At 57.3% G+C, this 24,443-nt stretch overlaps 2 protein-coding genes across 3 annotated transcripts; one reads left to right on the top strand and one right to left on the bottom strand.

The window, feature by feature from the left end:
* Positions 1-140: 140 nt before the first annotated feature.
* On the top strand, positions 141-18,066 carry VPS26B (VPS26 retromer complex component B). The gene is made up of 6 exons (XM_004614134.2): positions 141-663; positions 8,592-8,748; positions 11,528-11,692; positions 14,172-14,347; positions 16,171-16,313; positions 16,532-18,066. Exons 1-6 carry the CDS (start codon positions 441-443, stop codon positions 16,676-16,678), a joined length of 1,011 nt encoding a protein of 336 aa, XP_004614191.2. The 5' UTR covers positions 141-440; the 3' UTR covers positions 16,679-18,066.
* A 387-nt stretch (positions 18,067-18,453) lies between these two features.
* On the bottom strand, positions 18,454-24,353 carry THYN1 (thymocyte nuclear protein 1). Of its 2 annotated transcripts, none has more exons than XM_004614135.2 (7): positions 23,979-24,353; positions 21,600-21,781; positions 20,526-20,594; positions 19,821-19,913; positions 19,315-19,410; positions 18,939-19,089; positions 18,454-18,674 (listed from the first exon to the last, which is right to left on the bottom strand). In XM_004614135.2, the coding sequence occupies exons 1-7, from the start codon at positions 24,019-24,021 to the stop codon at positions 18,628-18,630; spliced, it is 681 nt and encodes a 226-aa protein (XP_004614192.1). In that variant the 5' UTR covers positions 24,022-24,353; the 3' UTR covers positions 18,454-18,627. The 2 variants fall into 2 exon arrangements, with proteins under 2 accessions (XP_004614192.1, XP_054988070.1); XM_055132095.1 differs by having other exon boundaries at positions 18,454-18,671.
* Positions 24,354-24,443: the final 90 nt, after the last annotated feature.

Genomic DNA, 24,443 nt, shown 5'->3' with positions numbered 1-24,443 from the left:
GCACTAGCCACCGCCCGAGGCCGGGTCCCAGAGGCCCGGGCTCGGGCGTGCGCATGCGCCCGGCGTCCGCGGCGCGTGCGGGCTGAGACCGCCTCCCGCCCTCCGCCCCCTCCTGCCCGCACCGGGAGCAGCACGGGCACCTCGGTGGTTGCCCCGCGGGAGGCTGGGCTGGCCCGCTCCGCTGCACCCCGGAGCTCTGCACTACGCCCCTAGAATCGCAGCGCCAGCCCTCGCCCGTCTCGGCCGCCTGGTGCATCCGGGCTCGCGCGGCGCCGCAGCCGGCCCTCCCCCCTCCCCGCGCAGAGCCGAGTCGCGCCGTCGCCCCCCGGCGGGTGGCCAAGCCCGGGCCCGCGCCCCTGCCCGGCCTGCGCTCGGGGCTGCGCGGCCCCGCGGACTGGAACCTTGTCCCCGCGCTCGGCCCGGCCCGGCCCGCCGGGGAGATGAGCTTCTTCGGCTTCGGGCAGAGCGTGGAGGTGGAGATCCTGCTGAACGATGCGGAGAGCAGGAAGCGGGCCGAGCACAAGACGGAGGACGGCAAGAAGGAAAAATATTTCCTCTTCTACGACGGGGAAACGGTGTCCGGGAAGGTGAGCTTGGCGCTCAAGAACCCCAACAAGCGTCTGGAGCACCAGGGCATCAAGGTCGAGTTCATCGGGCAGATCGGTGAGTGGCCGGGAGCCGGGAGGTTCGGGCCAGCCGCGGGGACAGCCCCTGGCCACGCTGTCCAAGGCCCGTCTGCGCCCCGGGTTCCGCCACAGGTGACAGCGCGGCGCGAGGGCACCCGAGTGGCGACGTGGGCGCGCGGCCGCGCCTCGGCGCCCTGCGATGCCCGCGTGTCCCTAACACCTGCCGCCCGGGTTTGGGGCGAAGCGACAGCGCAGTGCTGCGGGTGGGTGGCCTTGGGCCCCGCGCTTACCCGAACTGGGTGAGGCCAGTTAGCCGCGCCTCCCTCCCGTCGGGGTTGTCCGCCCGCCCACCACCTACCTACCCCTCTCTCTGTGCGGAGGGAAGCAGACGCCTAGTCCCCTACCTCACCTTGACTCTTAAGTGCAGGTGGCAGCCTGTGCATGGAGGGGAGCAGTCCGGCCTTTTGCTCCCGGAGCCGGTCCTTCCGAAGTTTTGCATTCTGATGCTTGTTTCCACGTTGTCCTTATGGAAGGTCCGTTCCGAAGCCCCAAATACAGTAACCCCAGATTCACAGTGTCACCCCTGTAAATCAGTACAGCTGGACAGTGAAAGGGAGCAACAGCCTGGGTGCTGGGAGAGGGGGTTACTGAGGGGGTGTCACCATTTGGAAGACCAATTAGAGGCGTGTATTTATTGCAACTCACAGGGCTTGAGAAATACATTGTCTCTGCCATAAGGACAGGAAATACTTGAGCAGGCAGAAAGGAAACCTCTGGCTGAGAATCCGTTCCCAGCCCATGCCACAGGTACACATTCCTGCTCTTTGGACTCTGGGGAAGCTGCTTCAGCCTCCTTCCTTCCTCCTGTCCACAGAACCCCTGGGCTCCCCTTTCCCAGTGGTCGGAAATAAGAGGACCCAGGTCATGGAGCCATATCTGTTTTCCAGTGCCCCGCACTTTATTGTAAGTCTCTGATTAAGTGGAATCAGACTGACCCCCTGGGAATCTTCCTGTTGATTTTCCACGGTACTTGGGAATATATGGTGCTGTGGTCAAACTCAGAATTTAGCATGTGTGCTGCCACCTAAGAACTTGTCCCACAGTCCTGCTGTTTGGAATCCAGAACACCAGCAGCCTGTTGTGTACTGGAATGGGGGCTGCAAGGGGGCAGAAGACAAGTGCCAGGCCTTCTGCTTGCCTGCTTTAGCCCAGGGCGTTCTGGGTAGCCATATTCCTGGCATTTATGGTTCCATCATTTGTTGTTGGAGCAAGTTTCCCAGCTTCCCGGGCTTCTCCCTGCCACTCACTGCCAGTATGCCCAGTTCTGTGAGTCACATGGGTGCTCTATAAGGTAGAGTGCACTGGGCACAGCTAGAGTCGTAGGGGTGTCTGTGATTGAGCTTCACCCTAAGATGGTGAGGTTGGCTTGTGCAAACTCAGTATTGCTATGACTCGAGCAATACTGATCCCCAGTGTTGCAGGGGCCGAGCAACACAGCCTGGGACAGTGCTATCCAGTGTGAAGGGGCACGGGCTGCCTGCCATACCTGTCTGACTCCTGGCAGTTCTGCTGAGTTTTCTCAGAACCTCTGCTGCTCTCCCTGGTCACCGCTCCAGGCCCCGTGTGCTCCCGTTGGTCACTGCTCTGGGCCCCCTGTGCTCCTGCTGCTCACTGCTTCGGATCCCATGCACTCTGGACTAGGGTGACTGGCCACTGCCCCTCCCCTGCAAGGTGGGGCCTGCTGAGTTTCCTTGGGGACTGTCACCGTGTGTCTGAGCTGACCTCTCCTGCACCTGCTGGCCACGTGTGGTTTTCTCGTTCATCTCTGCCTGTGGGAAGTAGGTGACTGGTCTGAGGCCCAGCGCTGTCTTTGCGCTCAGAATCTTCCTCCCTCCAGAGCACTCTGGAATTTGGTCCTCGCTCCTCCTTAGCCTGGGGAGAACAGCAGGGTTGAAGATGCAGTAGTTGGAGTTGGGACAGCTCTGAGCCCTGGGGTCGACTCTGTTTCTTTGTGGGGGCGGCGTGTCTCATGTCTGTTCCCAGGAGGGGCGGCAGGGGCCCCAGCTCTAGCTGCACAGTGCTTACACACGGCTGACCCTTGTGGGTGGCATAGGACCTCTTAGGAGGGATCCCACACTCGGAGAGCTTCGTGGTCTGGACTGGGGTGGGGGGTCAGGATGAGGGGCACCCTCTATGCACTGTCCCTGACTTCGCATCCCACCTGCGACCATGACATTGGTGTTGTGTGCTGACTCCACATTCTCCTTGGTCCCCACCTCACCTCACAGAGTTCCAGATCCTGTCTCAGAAGCTTGCTGGGCTTACCCGCACCTCCCCAAGTCCCGTGCTCTTTCACCCCAGCCCCATCTTCTCCACTGGGGTTGGGGTAAACCCTCCCTGAAAGCCGAGGCTCAGCTCAAACTTTACCGCTCCTCCAGCACCTTCCACGGGCTTGTGAACTTGGACCTTTCCCACAGCTTTGGCTTGTTTGTTTTTATGGTTTTTGTTTTTTTAGTTTTTGGAACACATCCAGTAGTGCTCTGGGCTGCCTCCTGGTTCCGTGCTCAGGAGTCACTCCTGGGGGGGCATAAGGGACACTATAGGGTGCTGAAGAGTTGCTTTTGGGGTCACATCTGGCGATGTACAGGGGTTACTCCTGGCTCTGCCTCAGGAATCACTCCTGGCGGTGCTCAGGGGACCATTTGGGATGCTGGGAATCAAATCTGGGTCGGCCGTGTGCAAGGCAAATGCCCTGCCCACTGTGCTATCGCTCCAGCAGCCCTGGGGTGCCGAGGATTTGAACCCAGGCTAGCCATGTGCAAGACACGCACCCTCCCCACTGTGCTGTTGCTTTAGAATAGATCCTCAGTCCTCGCCAGCCGGCAGTGTCCCCTGACGTCGCAGACTCCTAGGGACCCTCCCGCCTTCGTTTTCCTCTCTTTTCCTGGCTGGGGGTGAAGAGGAGGGGGTGTATTGGCAGGCTTCCAAGAGTGCTGGGGCCCACCAGGCCCACTGTGGGGCCAAGGACTTAACCTCAGACCCTGCACCAGGCTTGAGCTCAACCCCTTGGGACTCTCTCCCAGCTCCCTCTCCTCTCCTTTAAGCTCATCATCTGGAAGAGATGGACTTTCCCAGGGTTCCTGCCCCCTTGGCCCATCCTGAATGTCACTTCATCCACTCTTTGCCTCTGGGTAAAGGGGACAGGCACATCCAGGTAGGTGCTGCCTCCTTCTCTCCAGCCTCCCCTTGCCCGTACCTTCCTATGGGCCTCCCTCTGCTCACTGCCACCCTCACCCCTGCTCATTGCTCAGAGCACAGCAAGCCTGCCATTTCCCAGAGAAGCTGACCCCCCGCCGACTGGCACCTTTTCCACTCTTCTCTCCAGGCCTAAGACCTCGTGGGTCCTTCCGTTCAAGCAACGTGTGCAGAGCCTGGCACTGCTCCATTAGTTGAACTTGTGTGTTTTCTGCACTAAGCTGGAAGCGCCTGAAAGCAGGGACAGGCTATACAGCACCCCTGGCAGGGCCGGTCGAAGCAACTGGAGGCCCCTCTGGGTCTCACTGGCCAAAGGGGCGTAGGAGCTCAGGCAGCCTTTGCTGGCCAGAGCTACGCATTTCCAAAGGCCCTCATGTATATTTTGCTTTCTCCTGCCCTCTGAGCCAGTTGGGGGTGGAGTAGGGGGAGAGGGGAGTCAAAAGATAGAAGAATGGGTAAGTCACTTGCCAAAAAAAAAAAAAAACATTGTTTTTTGGGTCACACTGACAGTGCTCAAGGAGTACGCCTGTCTCGGTACTCAGGGAACCATGCAGTGCCAGGGATCGAAACCTGTGTTCCAGCCTTAAGAGCTATCTCTTCTGCCCCATTTTTTCTTTTAAACATTTAAAAAAGTAACCTCTTTTTTTTTTTTTCCCCAAAAAAACACCCTCTGCTCAAAACAAGCCTTTTCTAAGGCCCCAGAGGCTTTCTCTGTGTTTTAATTCATGAGCCCACTAAGAGACACGCTGAGATGAAGTGGATTGATTCCGGCTCTTCAGAAGGGAAGTGCAGGACTGGAAAGGGCCTGGCCTGGCTTTGCGGTGCTGGAGCAGAGTTGGGGGGTGGGAGGCGCGCACTGGGGTGGAGGGGAGGCGGTTGTCCAGAGAGCTGCAAGCCCCCGCAGAGTCAAAGGGTGGCTCCTGGCCCAGCGAACAGTGGCCCCTGAAGGTGGAGAGGAGGCGGACCCCCCTCTTGCCTCCTCTGATGGGGGCCCCTTAACTGGGTTGAGCCTGGGAGGCAGACTGGCTCCGCTTCCTCCCTGAGGGCAGTCTCTGCTCTGCTGTTGGCGGCAAGTGTCACCATGGAGACACTCCGACTACTGAAGTCATTTCCTCCTGGTGGAATGAGGAGGAGGCTGAAGACTGGCCAGTGGTGGGTCCCAACTTGGAGCAGGAGAGCGGCGGCCCTGCAGGCTCTGGCTGGAGAGAAGTGGAGGTGATCGGGCCGAGCTCCGAGTAGAGAGAGGCCCCTTACGGGCGCCAGGGCCCAATCCTTGTGCTGGAACAGCTCAGGTTTTCTGTGGTAATTTAGGCAGAGGACATCCCACTTGTAGGCATCCGGCCAAGTCTGCTGCTGTTTCTGCCCCTTTGCGCCCCATTGGCACAGACAGTGCAAGTGGCTTCTGAGTTATTCATGAGCAAGCTTCGTCAGAGAGCTGGGCACGCAGGCGCAGTCTGAGCGGTGCCCCCTTGCCTCCAGAAGGAGGATCACAAGGGAGGCCCTCCCCGCCAGCATGGGGACAGAGCAGAGCAGAGCACAGGACCCTCGTCTTTCTCTGTCGCCTGGGGGTTCTGTTCACATCCCATTTTCCCAAAGGTTCATGGGCATTGGGACCTCACTCTGCCTGCTTCTGTTCCTGACTTCTGTGCATGGGTTGTGGGGTTTGTTTCCCAGATTCCACCGTGGCGCCCAAAATACCATAAGGATTTTCTGGGGAACTAGCAGTCATGGGCTGGTGGGGGCAAATTTTGGCTTGGCTGCCCACTACACCTCCTTCCTCCTGCGGGGGCAGTTAATGAAGTTGTGGAGAAGTACAGGTTTGCACCCCTTTCACATCCTGACCCATGGTCTGCAGCAGCCATCGGCATCTCACTATCCAGACTGTTGCGGGCTGTACATGTTCTTCTAAAGCCACTAAGTATTTGGAGAAGAAGGTGAGTTAGGGGCCTGAGGTATCGCACAGGGTAAGGCACTTGCCTTGTGTTGGCTGCTGACCATTCCATTGTGCCCCACCCCCAGCCCTGCCAGGAGTGACCCCTGAGCACAGAGCCAGGATGTAAGCACTGAGCATCAGAAGGTGTGACCCCAAAAGATGTGAGCATACACTGTAGTCATAGATATCCTTTTCAGCGTATAAAGTCATCACGAATACATTGTAAGCATGCACGATAATCACAGGATGCACTATAAGGACAATCACCACTGGATGCACTGTAAGGAGGCAGTCACCACAGGATGCACTCTAAGGACAGTCATCACAGAATACACTATATGGACAGTCATCACAGGATATACTATAAGGACACAGTTACCACAGGATACACTGTAAGGATAGTCACCACAGGGTACACTGTAAGGGCACAGTCACCAGGATACACCATAAGGACACAGTCACCACAGGATACACTGTAAGGACACAGTCACCACAGGATACAACATAGGATACACTGTAAGGACACAGTCACCACAGGATACACTGTAAGGACACAGTCACCACAGGATATACTGTAAGGACACAGTTACCACAGGATACACTGTAAGGACACAGTCACCACAGGGTACACTGTAAGGACACAGTCACCACAGGGAACACTGTAAGGACACAATCACCACAGGATACACTGTAAGGATAGTCACCACAGGGTACACTGTAAGGACGCAGTCACCACAGGATACACCATAAGGACACAGTCACCACAGGATACACTGTAAGGACACAGTCACCACAGGATACAACATAGGATACACTGTAAGGACACAGTCACCACAGGATACAACACAGGATACACTGTAAGGACACAGTTACCACAGGATACACTGTAAGGACACAGTCACCACAGGGTACACTGTAAGGACACAGTCACCACAGGGTACACTGTAAGGATAGTCACCACAGGGTACACTGTAAGGACACAGTCACCACAGGATACAACACAGGATACACTGTAAGGACACAGTTACCACAGGATACACTGTAAGGATACAATCACCACAGGATACACTGTAAGGACACAGTCACCACAGGATACAGTGTAAGGACAGTCACCATAGGATACATTGTAAGGACACAGTCACCACAGGCTTCATTGTAAGCACAAGATAATCACAGTATAGACTAAGCACAGGGCACCACATGATAACATTGTAAGGAGACAGATAATCATAGGCTACATTATAGCACACACGATAATCATAGGATGCACTGTAAGCACACAGTAATCACCGCCTACACTGTATGCACACAGAGGGCCTCTCTGCCCCTAGCTAGTTCTCAGGACAGACCCTGTGCTCCGGGCACCTCCAGCGGCAAGCAACCGTCAGGCCAGGCAGCGGGCGGGTCATGCTCTCAGACTCAGGGCCTAGGAGGCCATCAGCAAACCCTCCCTCATCCTGAGGCTCGTCCCCCCCATGTGAGTGCTGCTATGTGCCAGGGACCAAAGTCGGCCCACTGGGCGGTTGTCCCAGCCACTGCACTCTGGGACCTGTCCCCTGGTCCCCAAGCAGCTGACAGCAGAAGCTGCACGTGCGCTGCGCCCACACTCCCCATTGGCCTCTCTCTTACAGACTCTGGGTACGATCTCAGAAGTGCCCCAGGGGGAGGCCGCGGCTCTCTCGGGCCGCACTCAGCGGTGAGTGTCCCTGGGCCCAGACAGGTTGTGGGGCTCCCGCCAGCCTGTATGTTTCTGCTGTCTTCCGGCTAACACTGACGTGCAGAGGGCCAGCTCACAGACAGCACAGGTGCAGGCAGCCTCAGAGCTCTCCCGAGGGGAAGCAGGAACGTGTCCCTCTGCAGCAGGGCCAGCAGCTCTTGGGGGCTGGCTGCTAAGAAATGGACACTCCTGGGCCCCACCTCAGCACCCAGAGGCCGGGCCCTGCAGTGGCTTCTGCAAAGTCTTTGCGTGATTTGGGCACACGGGGCTCGGAGCGCCTCTCAGTCTGACGAGATTATGTTGAACTCCCATCCAAGTGGGCCGAGCGGCCCGGAGAGAATACTGGGCACGTGCTTGCTCTCTGGGGACTGTTCTTGGTCCCTCCGTGTTCTCGCTTCTGCTGACTCTCATAGAGCCTCAGTGTTTGCACTGCCTTGGACCAGACTATAGGGATAGACTTGCCCGAGGAGACAGGCTTGGCCCGCAGCCCCACAGGCAGCCTGGGACCTCAGCTCCTCAGCCTCAGTCTTGCCACCTCTCAGGCCTGTGCTTCGTGTCTCACAGGAGTCAGCAGGGCTTGTACATTGGGAAAGCTGTGAAAAAACTTCCAGAAGCTGCAAGTGGCTTGTATGGGGTGGAGCCATGGTGGTTAGGGCGCTTGCCTTGCATGGGACCGACCTGGGTTTGATCCTCAGCACTCCATAGGGCCCTCTGACTCCTTGGCCTGGAGCTGGCTTGCTCTTTGAGGTCTGTGTTTTTTCTGGACAAAACAGATTTTGGGGGTGGGGGCGAATTGTGTGGACCGTGCAGAGGGAGTGGGCTCAGGTGGAACGTGAGGCTGGTGGAGTGTGTGTGTGCATGCGTGCGTGCCTGTGTTTGTGTGTGCACGCACACGTGCATGTGCGCGTGTGCGTGCATCGTGTGTGTGTGTGTGTGTGTGTATGTGTGGTGTGTGTGTGTTGGGAGATAGGTGGTGGGAAAGAGCAGTTACTGTAGCTGGGAGGCCCCCCAACTCCGAGAGGCTGGGGTCTGATGGATGAGGCCACTTTTCTCTCTCCAGAGCTCTACTATGACCGCGGAAACCACCACGAGTTCGTGTCGCTGGTGAAGGACTTGGCCCGGCCCGGGGAGATCACCCAGTCCCAGACCTTCGACTTTGAGTTCACCCATGTGGAGAAGCCGTACGAGTCCTACACGGGCCAGAACGTGAAGCTGCGGTGAGTGGCCTGGGCTGCCCAGTTTGGGGCAGGAGGCTGAGCACGGGAGTCGGAGGGAAGCACTTCCATGGGTTCCTGCTCAGGCCTGTCAACCCTGCGCACTGAGGTGGGGAGAGGCTTTTCTGACCTTTGTGATCATCACCCTGAGTACCAGGTGTTATTTCCCCGAAGAGCAAAGAGTTGGGAAGTGCCGAGTCTTCATTACAGTAGCCTTCTTTTTTCTTTTGACTTTTTGGGTCATACCCTATGATGCATAGGGGTTACTCCTGGCTCACGCACTCAGGAATTACTCCTGGTGGTGCTCTGGGGACTATATTAGATGCTGGGAATCGAATCCGGGCCTGAAGCATGCAAGGCAAATGCCCTACCTGTTGTGCTATTGCTCCAGCCCCAGCGCCGAGTCTTCAATGCACTTCCTGTCTGGGCGTGGGATGTGTGTGTGTTCCTGGCAACCACGTCCCCAACAGATGGGTCGGAGAGTGACGAGAATCCAGAGCTGGCTGTCTGACATGAGGTCAAGCGAGTTCCTTGGCAGGCATCCTGCAGACCCTCCTGAGTGCTGTCCCTCCATGGTCCCAACTGAGGAGTGGGTGGCAGTCAGATACCTGTTCTAGAACTTTCGATCTATGAGGGTTGGGCGCATGAAAGGAAGTAAAGCACAAAAAGTTCTTAAAGAGTCCTGGGGCTGGAGAGACAACAGGGGTGAGGCGCTTGCCTTTCATGCAGCCTACCCTGATGGGATGCCCTGTACCACCTGTAGTCCCTGTTCCCCACCCCCACCCACCAAAACACCCCAAGATTGATCCTTGAGCACGACAGAGCCAGGAGCAGTGCCTGAGTACCATTGCATGTGCCTCCTGCTCCAGGATGAGTAAGTGCACAGACGTATTCTTATTGTCGCAGTCTTGGACCCTCTGTCATTAGGGACCAAGTCCAAAGTCTCTGAGATGAGAAAGTTTCGGAGCAGCCTGTTGCATCCTGGTGGCCATTGAGACTGCAACTTGTCAGGGGGCAAAGGACAACTTTCCCGTGAAACCTGTCATCAAGACTGTGACATTATGTGCAACCCCTGTTTTGTAGGGATTTGCTTTAAATCGAGCATCAGCAGTTCCTCAAGAAAACTAACCATAAAGCTATGATCTGCTGTGACACTTGCTCTTCTGGACAGGGATAGCAAGACCGCCCACACGTGCGGTGTCTGCACACAGAACCATGGAGCTAAGTGTAAAGGAAGCAGCCACAGCGAGGATCGGGCTCTGCCTGATCCCCTAGCACCCCCGTGTATCCCCCAATCGAAAGTAGCGATTGCCAGAGGCCATGAGCAGGGTTGGGGGTAGGTGCCTCGGGGGATAGTGTTGCTGGTGGCCCAGCTAGAAAAGCTGCAGAGCAGGAGGGAGGCGGTGATGCCCAAGGGCGTGCTGCCACCCCGCTATGAACACTGACAACTTCTGGACCGTCTGTGACTGAAACCCGCAGCATACCAGTCCGCTGATCCAAGGGCGCACGATGATAGTAGGGGCTGGACAGACAAGGCACTCACAGGAGTTCGGGGCATACCAGCCCAGAGCAGAGGAGAGACAGAGCCACAGTTCTTGCTGGCTCAGAACCCGCATACGTGTTCTGGATGCGAAGGCTTCTTAGCTGCTTCTGGCTTGGTATCCTCACACTGGAGCAGCCTGTACTGGCCTGGCTGGGCCCTTCTTTGTCTCACCCTGGGGCAGGAAGGTCGCTGGGTTGTTTACCACCAAGTGACAGGAGGACTGGAGGGCCATCTGAGAGGGAGAGGAAGCAGAGGAGCAGGAAGGTCGCTGGGCCTCGTGTTCTTGAGTCCTGCAGTGTTTGCTGGGTGGGAAATGTGTGGACAGGTCTGTCGGGCCAGCAGAGGGCCTTGCTTTCATAGGAGCCATCAGGGCTTGGCTGCCCCCCTTCACACATGCCCCAGCCCTGCCTCTGTCTTCCTCAGAGCTGTACTGTCTTGGGGCCTCTCTGGGAAACCAGGGAAAGCCAGATCCTCACCTGGTTCAGAGGAGCCAGCTCTGGGCTAGACCCATAATGCAGGGTGCTTACCTTGTATACAGCTGACCTGGGTTCAGTCCCTGGCACCACGGTATGGTCCTCCAAACCCTGCCAGGAATGATCTCTGAACACTGAGCATAGATGCATTTCTGGGATGTGGGTCTGTGAACCTGAGTGCGTAGACGCATCTCTGGGAGGCACATCTGCAAATCTGCATGCTTAGATACAGAGGTGAATCTGTGAATCATTGCATAGATGCATTTCCGGGAGGCAGGTCTGTGCCGCTGAATGCGTAGATGCATTTCAGGGAGGGGGCTTTGCAAATCTAAGTACATAGTTGCATTTTTGGAAATGGAGTCTATAGCCCAGATTGGCTAGGGACCTTGGTAGGGTTTGTGCGCTCCCTCTCTCTCTCTCTCTCTTTCTCCCCGTCTCCCCTGCCCCCACCCCTCAGGGAGGGAGTACCCTCCCAAATGGTGCACAGAAGTCCGACTTGGCCCCATCAGGGATTTCTGGCCATCTGAGCTGGCAAGACACAGGACATGGTGCAGCTGGGAACCTGGTGTCACCCAGCCACCCCCACAGTGCTCAGCCACCAGGGTTGCAGTGCTCAGGGGACTGCTTGGTACTGGGGATCAGACCCCAGTCAAGTGCATGCACCTTAGCCACTGTGCTGTCACTTGGCGTCTGGGAGGTTTCTGTTCAATGGGTAGACTGGGTCTGACCCGTAGGCTGACCGCCCTTTCTGGTCACACCTCTCCAGATATTTTCTTCGGGCCACCATCAGCCGCCGCCTCAATGACGTGGTCAAGGAGATGGACATTGTGGTGCACACGCTCAGCACGTACCCAGAGCTGAACTCCTCCATAAAGATGGAGGTGGGCATTGAGGACTGCCTGCATATCGAGTTTGAGTACAATAAGTCCAAGTGAGTGCGGGTGGCAGAATGGTGTGTGGGGGGCTTGGGAGACCCCTCGACTCTGGCTGGGTTGCCAGGGTGGTCCCAAAGAGCAGAGGGTGTGTCTGGTGGGCTCCAGATTGATCAGGAGGTGAAGCTGCATTTTTCACAGAGCAAAGCTGCACGAATATAAGAGGGGTTCGGGGTCACTGCCTCGAAGGTTGTAAAGAGCCATGAGAGCTTGTGTGGGTTTGGAGTTCAAGTATAGCTGTTTCCTTGTTGCTGAGATGGCCACCACATTCGCGTTTGTATCCTGTGTGTGGACCTCTCAAAGTTGAAACAAGGGAGCTGAACCCACCCTTTGCTTGCTCTCCGTGCTGAGAGGACTCGGGGCTTAAGGATGGTGCTGGAGCAAAACCTGAATGTTTTTTAGATCTGGAGAAGGTTTTTTTTTTTGCTTTTTTTGGTCACACCTGGCATTGCACAGGGGTTACTCCTGGCTCATGCACTCAGCAATGACTCCTCGCAGTGCTCGGGGGACCATATGCATGCTGGGATTCGAACCTGGGTCGGCCACCTGCAAGACAAATGCCCTCCCCGCTGTGCTATTGCTCCAGCCCCAAAGGTTTGGTTTTAACTGGCACATTGGGAAGCCACATATATATCCCACTGTTTTCTGTTCAGAGAGCAAAATAAGTATATGTAAGTCTCAGAATTTATAGTTTAAAAATGTCCAAAAGGCAACTTTCCTTTCTGGGCAATCATGTCTGAGAATGTTTGGAAGGCAGATAGGCAAACACAAAAAGGGTATTTGATTCATACAGCTACAAAACCCCATAGACATTGCATCACGGAGTGGGGGGCCCTCCCTTGAGCCCCGAGCCCAGACCCTGCACCGTGGCCCCACTAAGACTGTCATGATGTGGGGACTCCTTGCTTCCTGCCCCAGGAGAGGCAAGGATGGATCTGGCCCCTAGGACTGGGCCTGTAGTGATGTCACTGGGGCTTCCCAGCAGGGGGCGCTCCTTGCCCTGGGTACCCCCATCCAAGGCACAGGATGGATGGTAGATCTGGGCCTGATAGGCACATGGATGGAAACAGCTCCTCACAGTCTTGGGGCTCTGTGGATCTGCCTGGAACAGTTGTTCTCCCAGCCTGACGCCGGTGAAGACTCTGCCCACTAGTGCCCCAGCCCTGGGAGATCCTGTGCGCAAGCCGGGGGTCCGACCCTGGTGAGACTCTGAAAAGACACGTGGTCAGGTCCGGTTTTGGCTCAGAGTGAGCAGGTGCTGGGATTTCTGCCTCTTAGGCTTCTCATCTGCATAAGGAGGATCAGATGCTTCAAGATTTCAAACATACACATATATTCATACTCTCTTCATACAGCCAAATACTCGCTCACACACATGCATTCATACTCACACATAATCATATAGTCACACACACAGTCACATAGACACACACCCGCACACAGCCACATACTCATATCCACACATGCACACTCTTACACATCCCCTGCCCCTCCCCCACACCCCTGAAATAAGGATGTAGCTGGGCGGGGTCTCTGGGTCCCTCACAAGGCCCCGCTCACTCTTCGCTCTCCATTCTTGGCTCCATTGCTTCTGCTGGGGTTTCAGGAGAGCCGAGAAACCCCCTGACCTGCTCTCTGAGCCTCCCCTTTCCATTCAGTGCCCCCATTCAGCTTCTGTCCCTGTTCTCGGACTGTCTGTGCGATGTTGGCGGGGTCCCTTGCACCCCAGTGCTGAGCCATGCGGTGCTGTGGTTGGGAAATCAAAGTCCAGATTTCGGAGTCTGGGGTCTCATCCTGGGTCTCCCCTTGTCAGGTCCTGCCTCAGTCTTTCCTGCTCTGCAGACCCCCTTTTCCTAATCTGTAAAGTTCCAAGCCTGCCGGCTATCACTGCTGCTGATGGTGCCTCACGTTTGAAGACTCCCAGCCCCTCCGGACAGGATTCAGGCTGGCCTGTGCACAAGCCCACACACCAGAGCTGCCCGGAGTCGGGGCCGGCACGCACACACTCGTCATGCCAGACTGCAATCAGAGCTGCGCACACAGACATTCACAATGTACACATCCTCCCACACACAGAGAGCCCGTGCAGCCCACTGTCAGAGGAGCTTGGGGAGGGGGCAGCGTGTGATGAGGCACTGACCCTGCGAGCAAACACCCCGCGGAACCTGCTCTGCCGTCCTGCCTGGCCTTGAGGCCCAGGCAGAGTCCGAGTGGCTGCACTGTGGGGTCAGCCGCCAGCCTCACACATGCGTTGGAAGGAGGCCAGAGATGCAAGTGGTACAGAGGATGTGGGATGCCGGGGGATGGACAGGGCAGGGGGACAGGCTGGGGCTTCTGTGAGGCTATAGTTGCTATGTGGGACCGGGAGTGTGTCATCAGCTGGCATGGCACTACCTGGTACACCTGTGCAATCCGATCTCGGACCCCACACAGGGCCGACCCTCCCCACACCTCATCCCCTCTGCCCCGTGTCTCCAGGTACCATTTGAAGGACGTCATCGTGGGGAAGATCTACTTCCTGCTGGTGAGGATCAAAATCAAGCACATGGAAATTGACATTATCAAGCGGGAGACCACGGGCACTGGCCCCAACGTGTACCATGAGAACGACACCATAGCCAAGTACGAGATCATGGACGGGGCGCCCGTGCGAGGTGAGCTTTCCCACCCCCTCCTCCCACTGCTGCTCCCCAACCCCACCCCCCTCCTTCGCTGACCCCTCCCCCTGCCTCCCCCAGGCCTGCTCTGGGTTCTGAGGGTGCACGTGGTGGGGGGGCGGAGCTCTCCCTCCCTGTTTCTCAGACTCTGATCATCTGTGGGGGGCTGGGGCTGGACTGTCGGGTCCCTCACCAGGTTGTGTGTCCTGGAGGTCAGTCTAGAATCACACCATTGTTTTGCTTCTTTGGGGAAGTGTGGGGGACACACTAGGCCGTGCTCAGAGGCCGTGCCTGGTCCGTGGCTTGGGGGTTTCCTAGTGGTGCTGAGGGACCCTCAGGCTGTTTTCTTGAATCGGTGTGACTCAGGCCAGGGGGCAGGCTCAGAGTGCCGGAGCAGTGCTCTTCTGCAGGAGCCCGGGCCTGGTCCCGGCAGATGGCCCCTTGACACCACCAGCATGGCCTGAAGCCGAAAAGGGAAAAAACTTAAAAAAACAAAACGCCAGAAAAGGAAGAGCAGTGAGCGCACCCCAGGCAGACACTTGCTGCTCCCCACTCTTTCCCTGGCCTCAGTGCTCTCTCCCCTGCCTCAGTGCTCTCTCCCCCACCTCAGTGCCTTTCCGGTGTCTCCCTCCTCGGTCTCCCCAGCCTCGGTGCTCTCTCCCCAGTCTCAGTGCTCTATCCCATCTCGGTGCTCTCTCCTCAGCCTCGGCACTCTCTCCCGTCGTCTCAGTGCTCTCTCCCCCGTCTCCACGCTCTCTCCCGTCTCTCCCCATTGTGTCTCCCAGCCTCAGTGCTCTCTTCTTGCTCCAGCACTGCTCTCATGGCCCCTTCTCTGCACTTGCTCACCAAGTCCAGGCCGGTGACACCAGGTCCCGGAGAGCCCTGGCACTGGATGGAAATGAACGCCGGGTGCTCCTCAGAGGAAGCCGACCGCGCACAAGGCCAGGGAGGGAGTTGGAGGCTTGGGGCCTCGGGGGTGCGATCTCGCCTGCTCACGGGTCTGGCTGCTGCAGGGAAGACACAGCCCTGTTTGCCACGCCAGGTGCTTCACCCGATTTCCACAGTTGGCCCCGCCCCCCATACCTGATGACAGCAGCGGGTCTGGCCTGTGCTGACCCTGTGGCGGGGTTTGTGTTCCCGCTTCCCAGTTGTCTGTGCAAGGCCAGAGCTGGCCATGGCCTCGCCGCCTCCCGCCTGCTCCTGAGGACGGGGCCCTGCAGAAGCACGCGCCCGGCCGTGTATATTTAGCTGCACTTGGACTATGTTCCAGTTCGGCCTTTCTCAGCGGAGTTACTGGCCTGGTTTGCTGTCGCACTGAGAGGAACGTACGTCATCAGTGACAGGCTCCCCTGTGTCCCCCCCCAAGGAACATTGGATGCTGGGGACTGGAGCCTGGCCATTTGGGTCTGTCCGCAGACCTGGCTCTGCACTGTCCCGCTGTCCTGTCCCATCATCTCATCTTCTGGCCGGGATGCCTGGGGTTCTACGCTGACCAGGAGGGTGTCGTGGTGACCCGGCTGGGCTTGAGCATTGGCTCTGGAAGCCAGCCACTCGCCCCAGAGCCTGTTGTATCTGAGTCATTTCTCAGTCACCGCCTGTGCTGGGTGCACCAGCTGAGCCCGGGGCAGTGAGGAAATGGGATGTTCCAACCACAGCCTCTCACTGGGTCACAGGTGTCGCCATAGGCTTCGCTGGATTCCCAGTCCGCTGTGCGTGGTGCCACTGCCACAGGCATGGCACAGCCTGAGGGCCAGGGTGCAGGTGAGAGCAGCCAGGCTCACATTGAGGGGGGCACGCTCATCCCCACCTGGTGTTCACAGGTGAGTCCATCCCCATCCGGCTCTTCCTGGCGGGCTACGAGCTCACTCCCACCATGCGGGACATCAACAAGAAGTTCTCGGTGCGCTACTACCTCAACCTGGTGCTGATCGACGAGGAGGAGCGGCGCTACTTCAAGCAGCAGGTGAGGGACCCGAGAGAGGGGTGCGTCCCCATGGACAGGCCCTCCAGGGTCCTATCTCTGGGATTGCCAGGAAGTGAAACTACTTGGTGTCCATTGCCAAATAGAGTAGGGGTTGCACTTGGCACCCCAAGTTGGCCGACCCTGGCCCCCCCACTCTGTCCTCTGATGCCCACTGCCCCAGAGCCCCCAGCTCACGGCTTACGTCTCTCCCCTCACAGGAAGTGGTGTTATGGCGGAAGGGGGACATCGTTCGGAAGAGCATGTCCCACCAGGCGGCCATTGCCTCCCAGCGCTTCGAGGGCACGAGCTCCCTGGGCGAGGTGCGGACCCCCGGGCAGCTGCCCGACACCAACAGCAGGCAGTAGGCCCCGCTGGGCCCAGCACCCCATCGTCTGCCAAGCACCAGCGGCCGGGGCCAGGGGGCCGGTCACTTGAACCTGAAAACAAATCATGTCTTTGCTGTCAATTCTTTTCTCTGGAGAGCGGAGGGGCCCTGGAGAGGGAGCATCCCGGAAGCTGGTCTCTGAGAGGGTCTTCCCAGGGGGCTGCCTCCCTGCTCCTCAGGGAGCAGAACAGGCATCCTAGGCCCCTGAGCTTCCCGCTGCAGGATGGGCCGTGCTGGTCCCCGACACCTCGGTGGTCACCCCGTCTGCTGTCCCTGAGGCAGTGACCGACAGAGCTGGGCCTGCCCCGTCAACAGGCTACGGGAGAGTCGCGGTCAGGAAGCTACCTCCGGAGAGTCTCGAGCACAGTGCTCCGAGGCCTTCCAGCTCATCCAGCCTTGGCCTCTGGCTCCTGAGTGACCTGGAGAGATGTGGCCGTGCGAGGGCCCTGGGCTGACTGTCCCCGGCCCCATGAGCACGTCCGGGCACTAGGTGATCAGGGACAGTGTCACATAACACACAGTCGTGGGAGTTTCACTCTAGCCGGCAGGTGAGACAAGGGAGCTGGTGGCGGGGCCGGGTACCCCTGGCTTCCCGGTGTCCGTCCTGCTCCCTCCCTGTTCTCCGCGGACTCCCTGGGAGCCAGGGCTTGATTTTAGACTCTGGGCAGCGCCGCCAAGATGAGGAGGGTATTGGGGGCCCTGGGACACCGCAGGTCCCCAGAACACCTTGCTGAGCCCCGGCGTCTGCTAGGACACAGAGGTGGAAACCAGAGGTCCCCACACGTGCCTGTGGCCCAGCATGGGCCCACTTGTCTGTGAAGGACCAGGAACCATCTCTCATTTGCGGGCCTCCCCTCCCACTGGCTGTCAGATGGGCTACGTGAAGTAGTGGCAAAGGCCCAGCCCCAGGGCTTTGCCTCTCTCGGACCCCCAGTCCCCTTGGTGTGGAGCCGGTCCTCATCTGCCAGCCCAGGGGTCCACAGTCAGCACGTGGACGCCTGGGAGGCAGGTTCTCTGTTCTTGGCCTTTTGTGCGCATGAGCTGGGCTGAGGGTCCCACCCCCAGTCACAGGACTGCTAAGCAGAAGCAAGAGGCTGCCTGTCCCCCTCCCCCAGCTGACAACTTTCATTCCCGTCTGACCCTGTGTCCCGTCACGAGCTGCACTGGGCCAAGCCTCCGGTTCTCCCCTCCCCGTTCCTGGTCTCTACTTCACACCTGGTGTGGAAGTGGGGAGCGCCAGGCCCCAGGCCAAGCAGCTGCCTGTTGACACGTTTCCTGATGTGTTGTCTTCCCAATGGCTGTATTTAAAAAAAAGCAAAGGAACCGTTGTTTCACATGTCTCTGATTAAAGGAAGCTCGTGACTTGGAGGCATCGTGTCTGTCATCCTGGGGGTCTGTGACTGTGTCTGCCTACCTCACACACCTGGCAGAGTCCTCCCAGCCCAGCACAGGGCTGTCCCCCGCTCTGCAGGCCTGCTCCACAGTGCCAGTTGCTTTCTCTGCACCAGTGTGGACCAGCCTGATGCCAGGAGGGCCCCAGAGCTGAAGGGATGGGTGCGCAGGGAGGCACTTGATGTGCAGGGCCCACTCCGAGGCTGTGATCCCTGAGCAGCACCAGAGGGCATCCTGGGGAGTGTGGGGGAAGCTACGACTGTTGGGTCCAGGCATGGTGGGCTTCGTGTGGGTGTTAACAATCAACCTGTAGGGCAGAAGGGGTCCTGCCCCTACAGCTGAGTTAAGAGAAGCTCTCCAGCCTCAGAGAGGGATGTTTTATTAGAGGAAAGTTGACAAAAGCCTCATTCCCTGCAGGCGGCAGTGCAGGACCAGGCTCTGCCCACCTTCTTGGGGAGGGGGAAGTGAGCGCCAGGATTCTCAGGAGGTCCAGTCTGGCCTGGTCCGGCAGGCTGTTTCAAGCAGGCTGTCTCTCCACTAACTTGGCTCCTGTTCTTCCAGGCTCAAAATAAAATCAAACTCTTCTGCCACAATGGGGAAAAGGGAGAATTAGATCTTGGACCCCAACCCAAACAGGAAGTCAGGCGAGGTGCCCTATCACCCAGGTGGGGGCTGGGCCATTCCTGCTGCCCAAGGCTGGGCACGGAGCCTGCAAACACACAGGCCTTGGAGCTTCCTCATGGATGCTCCAGGGAGTACGACTCGTTCCCGGGTGGTATCTGGGCTAAAGAGCAGAGGTGAGGCCCTGAGGCTATCCTGTGGTGTGACACAGTTGTTCCCACTCTTACCTGGGGTCAGGGGCTGAACGGAGAGTCTCTGGCGGGTGAAGAGGGCCATGTTCCTCAAGGGGCCCCCCGTGGCTTTGTGGGCCTGGTGATGGGTTTTGAGCTCAGCCAGGGGAATGAAACGTCTCATCATCCGAACAAACTGTACGTCCACCTGGGAAAGGGCAGGTGGGACACGATGACAGGCCCAGCCTTGTCATGCCGCTGTGTCCTTGCCACCTGCAGGTGTTCCCACAGGCAGCGACCGCCACGTGCTGCCTGTCTCCCAAGTCTGGGTCCCGCTGTGTAGGAGCTTCTTCACAACACCCCAGAGCAACGTCCCTTCCTTTGCCCCCACACACCCACCCTCTCCTCAAAACGGGCAAACCAGCCTCTTTACCATCGACCATTTGGGGTCATCGTCTCTGCTGGAGGGATCGTAGTGGGGGCTGCTTTTCTCAAACTGGGTGTGGTCTGGGTAAGCCTCCTTTACAATCTGAAAGCAAAGGCAGACGCTGGCACTCAGCGACACTACCTGGGATTCAGGGTGGCGCGCGTTCTGCGGCCCACACACTCAGCCCTCAACCATGCTGGGATGCTGGTGAGGCCACTGACAGTGGACATAACTCCCCACCTTGGGCAAGCACAGGACTGGACCAGGTTTTCAAAGCACATTCCCCAGCCAAACATGAACTTAGTGATATTCATAGTTGCCATGGCTGCCTTCTGCTGCCTTTGTCCCCATGAACTCGGGGCTCAGAGGAGCTGACGTGTGGCCCAGGAGGTTACCCGAGCGGTTTTGCTGCGTTCCTGAAGCACCCCCTCCTTATTCATGGTTCACTCTGACCCCCTCTGGCCACAGAAGCGCGTGTCCAGGAAAGGGAGTCTCAGAGGCTTCCTGCTCACCTTCATCAGGCCGGCGATTCCTGGCTCTCTGCAGTTGCTGTGGTAGAAGAAGGCCTTCTCCTCCAGCTTCATGGCTCTGAGGAAGTTCCGGGCCTGACCCAAGGGAGAAGCAGCAAGAATCAGTCTCCCCACGGAGTGGAAAATATGCACTTCTCACAGAAACCGAGTGTGCTTTGAATAGACGAGTTTGTAGGAGGCTGAGGAAGGGAGGGCAGCCTCCGACAAATTTGGCTCACAGGAGTCTGATGCCAGAGCCCACGGATGTGGTGCTGCTAGGGACTTCTTGGGATTCCCTAGACCACCCCTGTGGAGTTCAGAAGGGCCTGCGGGGTGGTGCCCAATGATACTTGGGGGGTCCTGTGTGGTGCTGGGGGTCGAAATCGGGTTGGCTAAGTGCAAGGGAAGTGTCTTAATCCTCGTACTGTCTCTGACCCTGTACATGTTTCTCTTCTCTTTACCATCCCTCCCCACCCCCAACCTTCCATTTAGTTCTCACCTTTGACAAGACTTGCACAGGGCACTGCACTGGCCAGAACATAGGTCCTTTGTGCATCAGATGAAGACAGTAAATAAGATCAAGTTTCATAATAAGTGTCAGGTGTGGGTTCTGATAAAGCCAGCACTGGCCTGGAGGGTTTCTGCTTCCATCTGGCCCACAGGAAGGAGGCATCCCCAAACCCACGGAGCCCCTGGGCCTGCCCTCACCTGGTAGTTGCGGACGCCATCCCAGCACGCTGTCTGCCCGGGCTCTGCTTGGAGATCCTCGATGCTGAACTAAAATTCGGCAGGAAGCAGTCATTTAGGCCCCCCAGGATAGCAGGTGGAGGTGGGGAACTCTCTGCCCCCACAAGGTGCTACTGACAGCAGTGGGAGGAAGCCAAGCACTGAACAGCCCCAAAGCAACCCGTCAGCTGGATGGGAAGGGTTCTGCTCATAACTCACCTGCTAATGAGAGGGTCAGTGGAATGGGTCATCCAGATGGCTGAAGCTTGCTGATAAATTAATCTGGCTGCTTGCATTTCACTGACTAAAATGTATTTCGAGTTGCATTTTTTTTTCTGATCATCACAGTTAATTCCTTTAAGGGAGTCCTACAATCCCTGAGTATATGCCACCTACTAGCAGGGACCTATGAGCGTGGATGTGGCAAGAGCACAGGGTCCTGGCCCCAAACTGTGTTTTACTGGAACACAGCCACACCATTTGCTCACATTTTTTTCTTTCTTTCTTTGTTGTTTTTGTTTTGGTGATACACCTGGTTCTACACCCAGGAATTATTTCTGGTGGTACTTGGGGGACTATATGGTGCCGGGGACTGAACTGGGCAGGCTGCATGCAAGGCAAACCCTACCTGTTGTATCATTGCTCTGGCCCCTGCTCATGTTTTCTTATGGCCACTTTTTTGCTATGACAGCCCAGTTACAAGGATAACTGTGGCACTGTCCAGCCTTCCTAGAAAATGTGTCCTAGTCCGGCCCTCACCAAACAGGTGAGCGACAAAACAGCATCGACCCTTGCCCACTTTCCCATTTTCTGCCCCTTTGAGACCAGGCAGTGGGCCAGAATGAGCTGCCAGTAAGGCGCTTGCACTGCCTGCAGCACGCAGCTGACCCCAAATTGAATCCCCGGCACCATATACGGTTTCCCAAGCACCAACAAGGTCACTCACGAGCAGAGCTAGGAAGAGCTCTAGCTCTTGGGTATGGCCCAAACGCCTCTTCCCCGACGGAGCCCAACAGGGGGAGAGAACCACAGAGCACATATTCTCCTGCACCCCACCTTCACATCCACGCCTTTCTCCAGCCGGCTTTCGGGCTCTGACTTCATCAGCCAGAAGTTGCCTGGACTCTTCTCCTGGGGGCTGGACGCTGCTGTGTCCGCAGGGCCAGAGCTCCTTCTCTGAGCTGCTGCCTCACCGGCCCGCGCTGTCCTGACACGCTTCCCCGTGGGCCCCTTCTTGTCTGCAAAGAGGAGGATCCCGAAGTGAGTGGGGATGCCTGCCGCTGACTCGGCTTGGGAGTCAGGCCCAGATTTGAATCCTGGCCATCCCCTGCCCTTGCCCTTCACCCCCAACACCCCAAGTTGCAGAAGGTGTTTCCTAGCAAAGAGAGAGGTTCAAGAACACCATCCTACAGGTCATCTGGCTCAGCCCCCGCAGACAGGAATCCCCTCCATGGCCGCATTCAGGGTTCAGGGGCCCAGCAGAGCAGCCTGCAAACAGCCAATGTGTTCTTTTGTTTTCCTCCGGGGCCTTTGCTGAGGTGATTCATCCTGGTGAGGTAGTTGAGCACCTTCTTGGACTTCTTTCCAAGGCACAGTAAGAGAGGGCAAAGGGGGGCCGGAATGATAGCACAGCAGGTAGGGTAGTTGCCTTGCATGCGGTCAACCCAGGTTCAAGCCCTGGCAACCCAATAGGGTCCCCTGAGCACTGCTGGGTGTGGCCCCCAAACCAAAGGGATATGGCCAAGGGTTTAGACAGCGCCTGGCACTGTAACGCATGCTCTGAGAGCGCCGTCACCATCTTTACCCTTGCACATGTGCTTTGCTGGCTCTCCCTCCTTTCTGATTCTGAAATATGCAAGTTAAGGACAAAAGCTCTCATTCTGGACGATATAAACTTGGGTTTCCAGCCTAGATTTTATCCTAGAGAACCGGGCCCACTGTACTATCACTCTGTATCACTGTATCACTGTCATCCCATTGCTCAACGATTTGCTCAAGCGGGCACTAGTATCATCTCCATAGTGAGACTTGTTACTGTTTTTAGCATATCCAATACGCCATGGGTAGCTTGCCAGGCTCTGCCATGCGGGAGGGACACTCTCGGTAGCTTGCCGGGCTCTCCGAGAGGGAGGGAAGAATCGAACCCAGGTCAGCTGTGTGCAAGGCGAACGCTCTACCCGCTGTGCTATCGCTCCGATTCACTATCACTCTAGCCCCTATTTTTTTTTTTTTTACTGTGACACCTATAACTCTTATGTGTCACCTTAATGGAACTCAATGAAGTTGGTGACCCAGGACATGTCCTCCTCCCTGGCACAGATTCTGGTGACTGCAAGCAAACAGCAGAATCATCTGCCACTATTGTACCTAATGTGACATTTCAGAAATAAGCTGCAACTGTTTTGGCTGAGGACTAAGATAAGGAGTAAGGACAGGTAGTTCATGCTGTCACCTGAGACAGAAAGCTGCCGGGAAGGATCATGTATCTGTTGTATCTCTGCTCCCTCTCTGGAAGAATCTGTCCTCGAGAAAGGCCATTACAAAGATGTTTGTCCCGTCGGATGTGCTAAAAGTCTAGACTGGATAGATTAAGAGTTAGGCATTTGGCCAAAGAATGTTACTCTGGTCACTGGTTCTAAGCAATAAATTTTGGACATGGAGGACAGCTGGGGCTTTCAGTCTGTGAGCCCTCTGACCCCATGCTTTGGTGTGCCCTTTCTTGATCCTCACGGCATCCCTGCTTCAGACTTGCGCACCTGGGCTGGTCCCAGCACTTTGGTTTTGGCTTTTTTTTTTTGGGGGGGGGGGGGGACGGGGAGGGGAAGAGGGCGACATCCAGCAGTGCTTGTGGCATAGTCCTGACTCTGCTCAGGGATCACTCCTGGAGGGCTTTGGGGGACCGTAAGCGGTACAGGGGATCACATCCTGGTTGATCCAGTGCAAGGCAAGCATCTTCTCCATTGTCCTACCTCTCCAGTCCTGCAAGGTTAAAGCCCCAGCTGCCTTATCAAAGGTTATTAAATAGCCGTTAGCTATGGTCTACCTCTCCGAACCTCCTGGCTTTGGTTCCTGGCGTTCCCTGGGGCCCCTCTGGGCGCCTCGTCTCCAAGAGCACTCTTGCTCAGTTCCTGCTCTTCACGTTCAGGAGTGAAGAAAGTGCATCTGATTTTGAGGCCTGGGTAACTCAAACAACACCTTCTCGAGCTGATGCCAAGATTCCTCCTTGCCAGCAGCCCCGGTTACAGGCACCTTTCATCTAGTTTTGTTTGCATTTTTTCTGAGCGTGTGTTCTTGACCTTAGTGCCACTTCCCACCTATCTCATTGAACAAGGAAACAGGACGCGCTCTGAACGAGCAAGGAGCCGCCGGGCACGGCTCAAAGGGGTAGTCCGCGGGCGGAGGGGCTGAGCCCTCTGCGGGAGAGGCGCAGCTCACCTGGCCCCGCAGCCCCCGCCGGCCTCTTCTGGGGTCTCGGCATGGTATTCCCGCAGGGTCGGTTCTGGAATCGGGCGAGAGGTCCGGAAGGCAGCCCCCAACTCCCTCCAGAAAGCTGCGCAAAGCCAGCCGGAGACTGGAGGGTGCGGAGTGTGGCGGCGACGAGGGTCCTGGGCTGCAGCCCCTGAAAATCTCCCCTTATCCGCGTCTCCCCTTCCACCTCGCACAACCTGGCCCCCAAACTCTCCCTGTCTGTTTCCCTGGGTCCTTCTCACTCATTCAGCCGTCTCACGGTACAAGCCCCACCATGCGGCTCACAGGACCCCAGCCACCTTCCAAAGCGCCAGGGGTCTGAGCAGTGCGTTCCCGCCTCGAGGTCACGCGTATCTCCCGGGCGCTGGGCTCTGGGTTCAGGGATCTCTGGGCATTGTAGTTCCCACTGCCACAAAGCCCGCCCGGATCCCG

This window comes from Sorex araneus, chromosome 3 (genome assembly GCF_027595985.1).
Source record: "Sorex araneus isolate mSorAra2 chromosome 3, mSorAra2.pri, whole genome shotgun sequence".
Classification (NCBI taxonomy): Eukaryota; Metazoa; Chordata; class Mammalia; order Eulipotyphla; family Soricidae; genus Sorex; species Sorex araneus.
The sequence above is the reverse complement of the archived record's forward strand: the minus strand, read 5'-3'. Positions and strand labels throughout refer to the sequence as shown.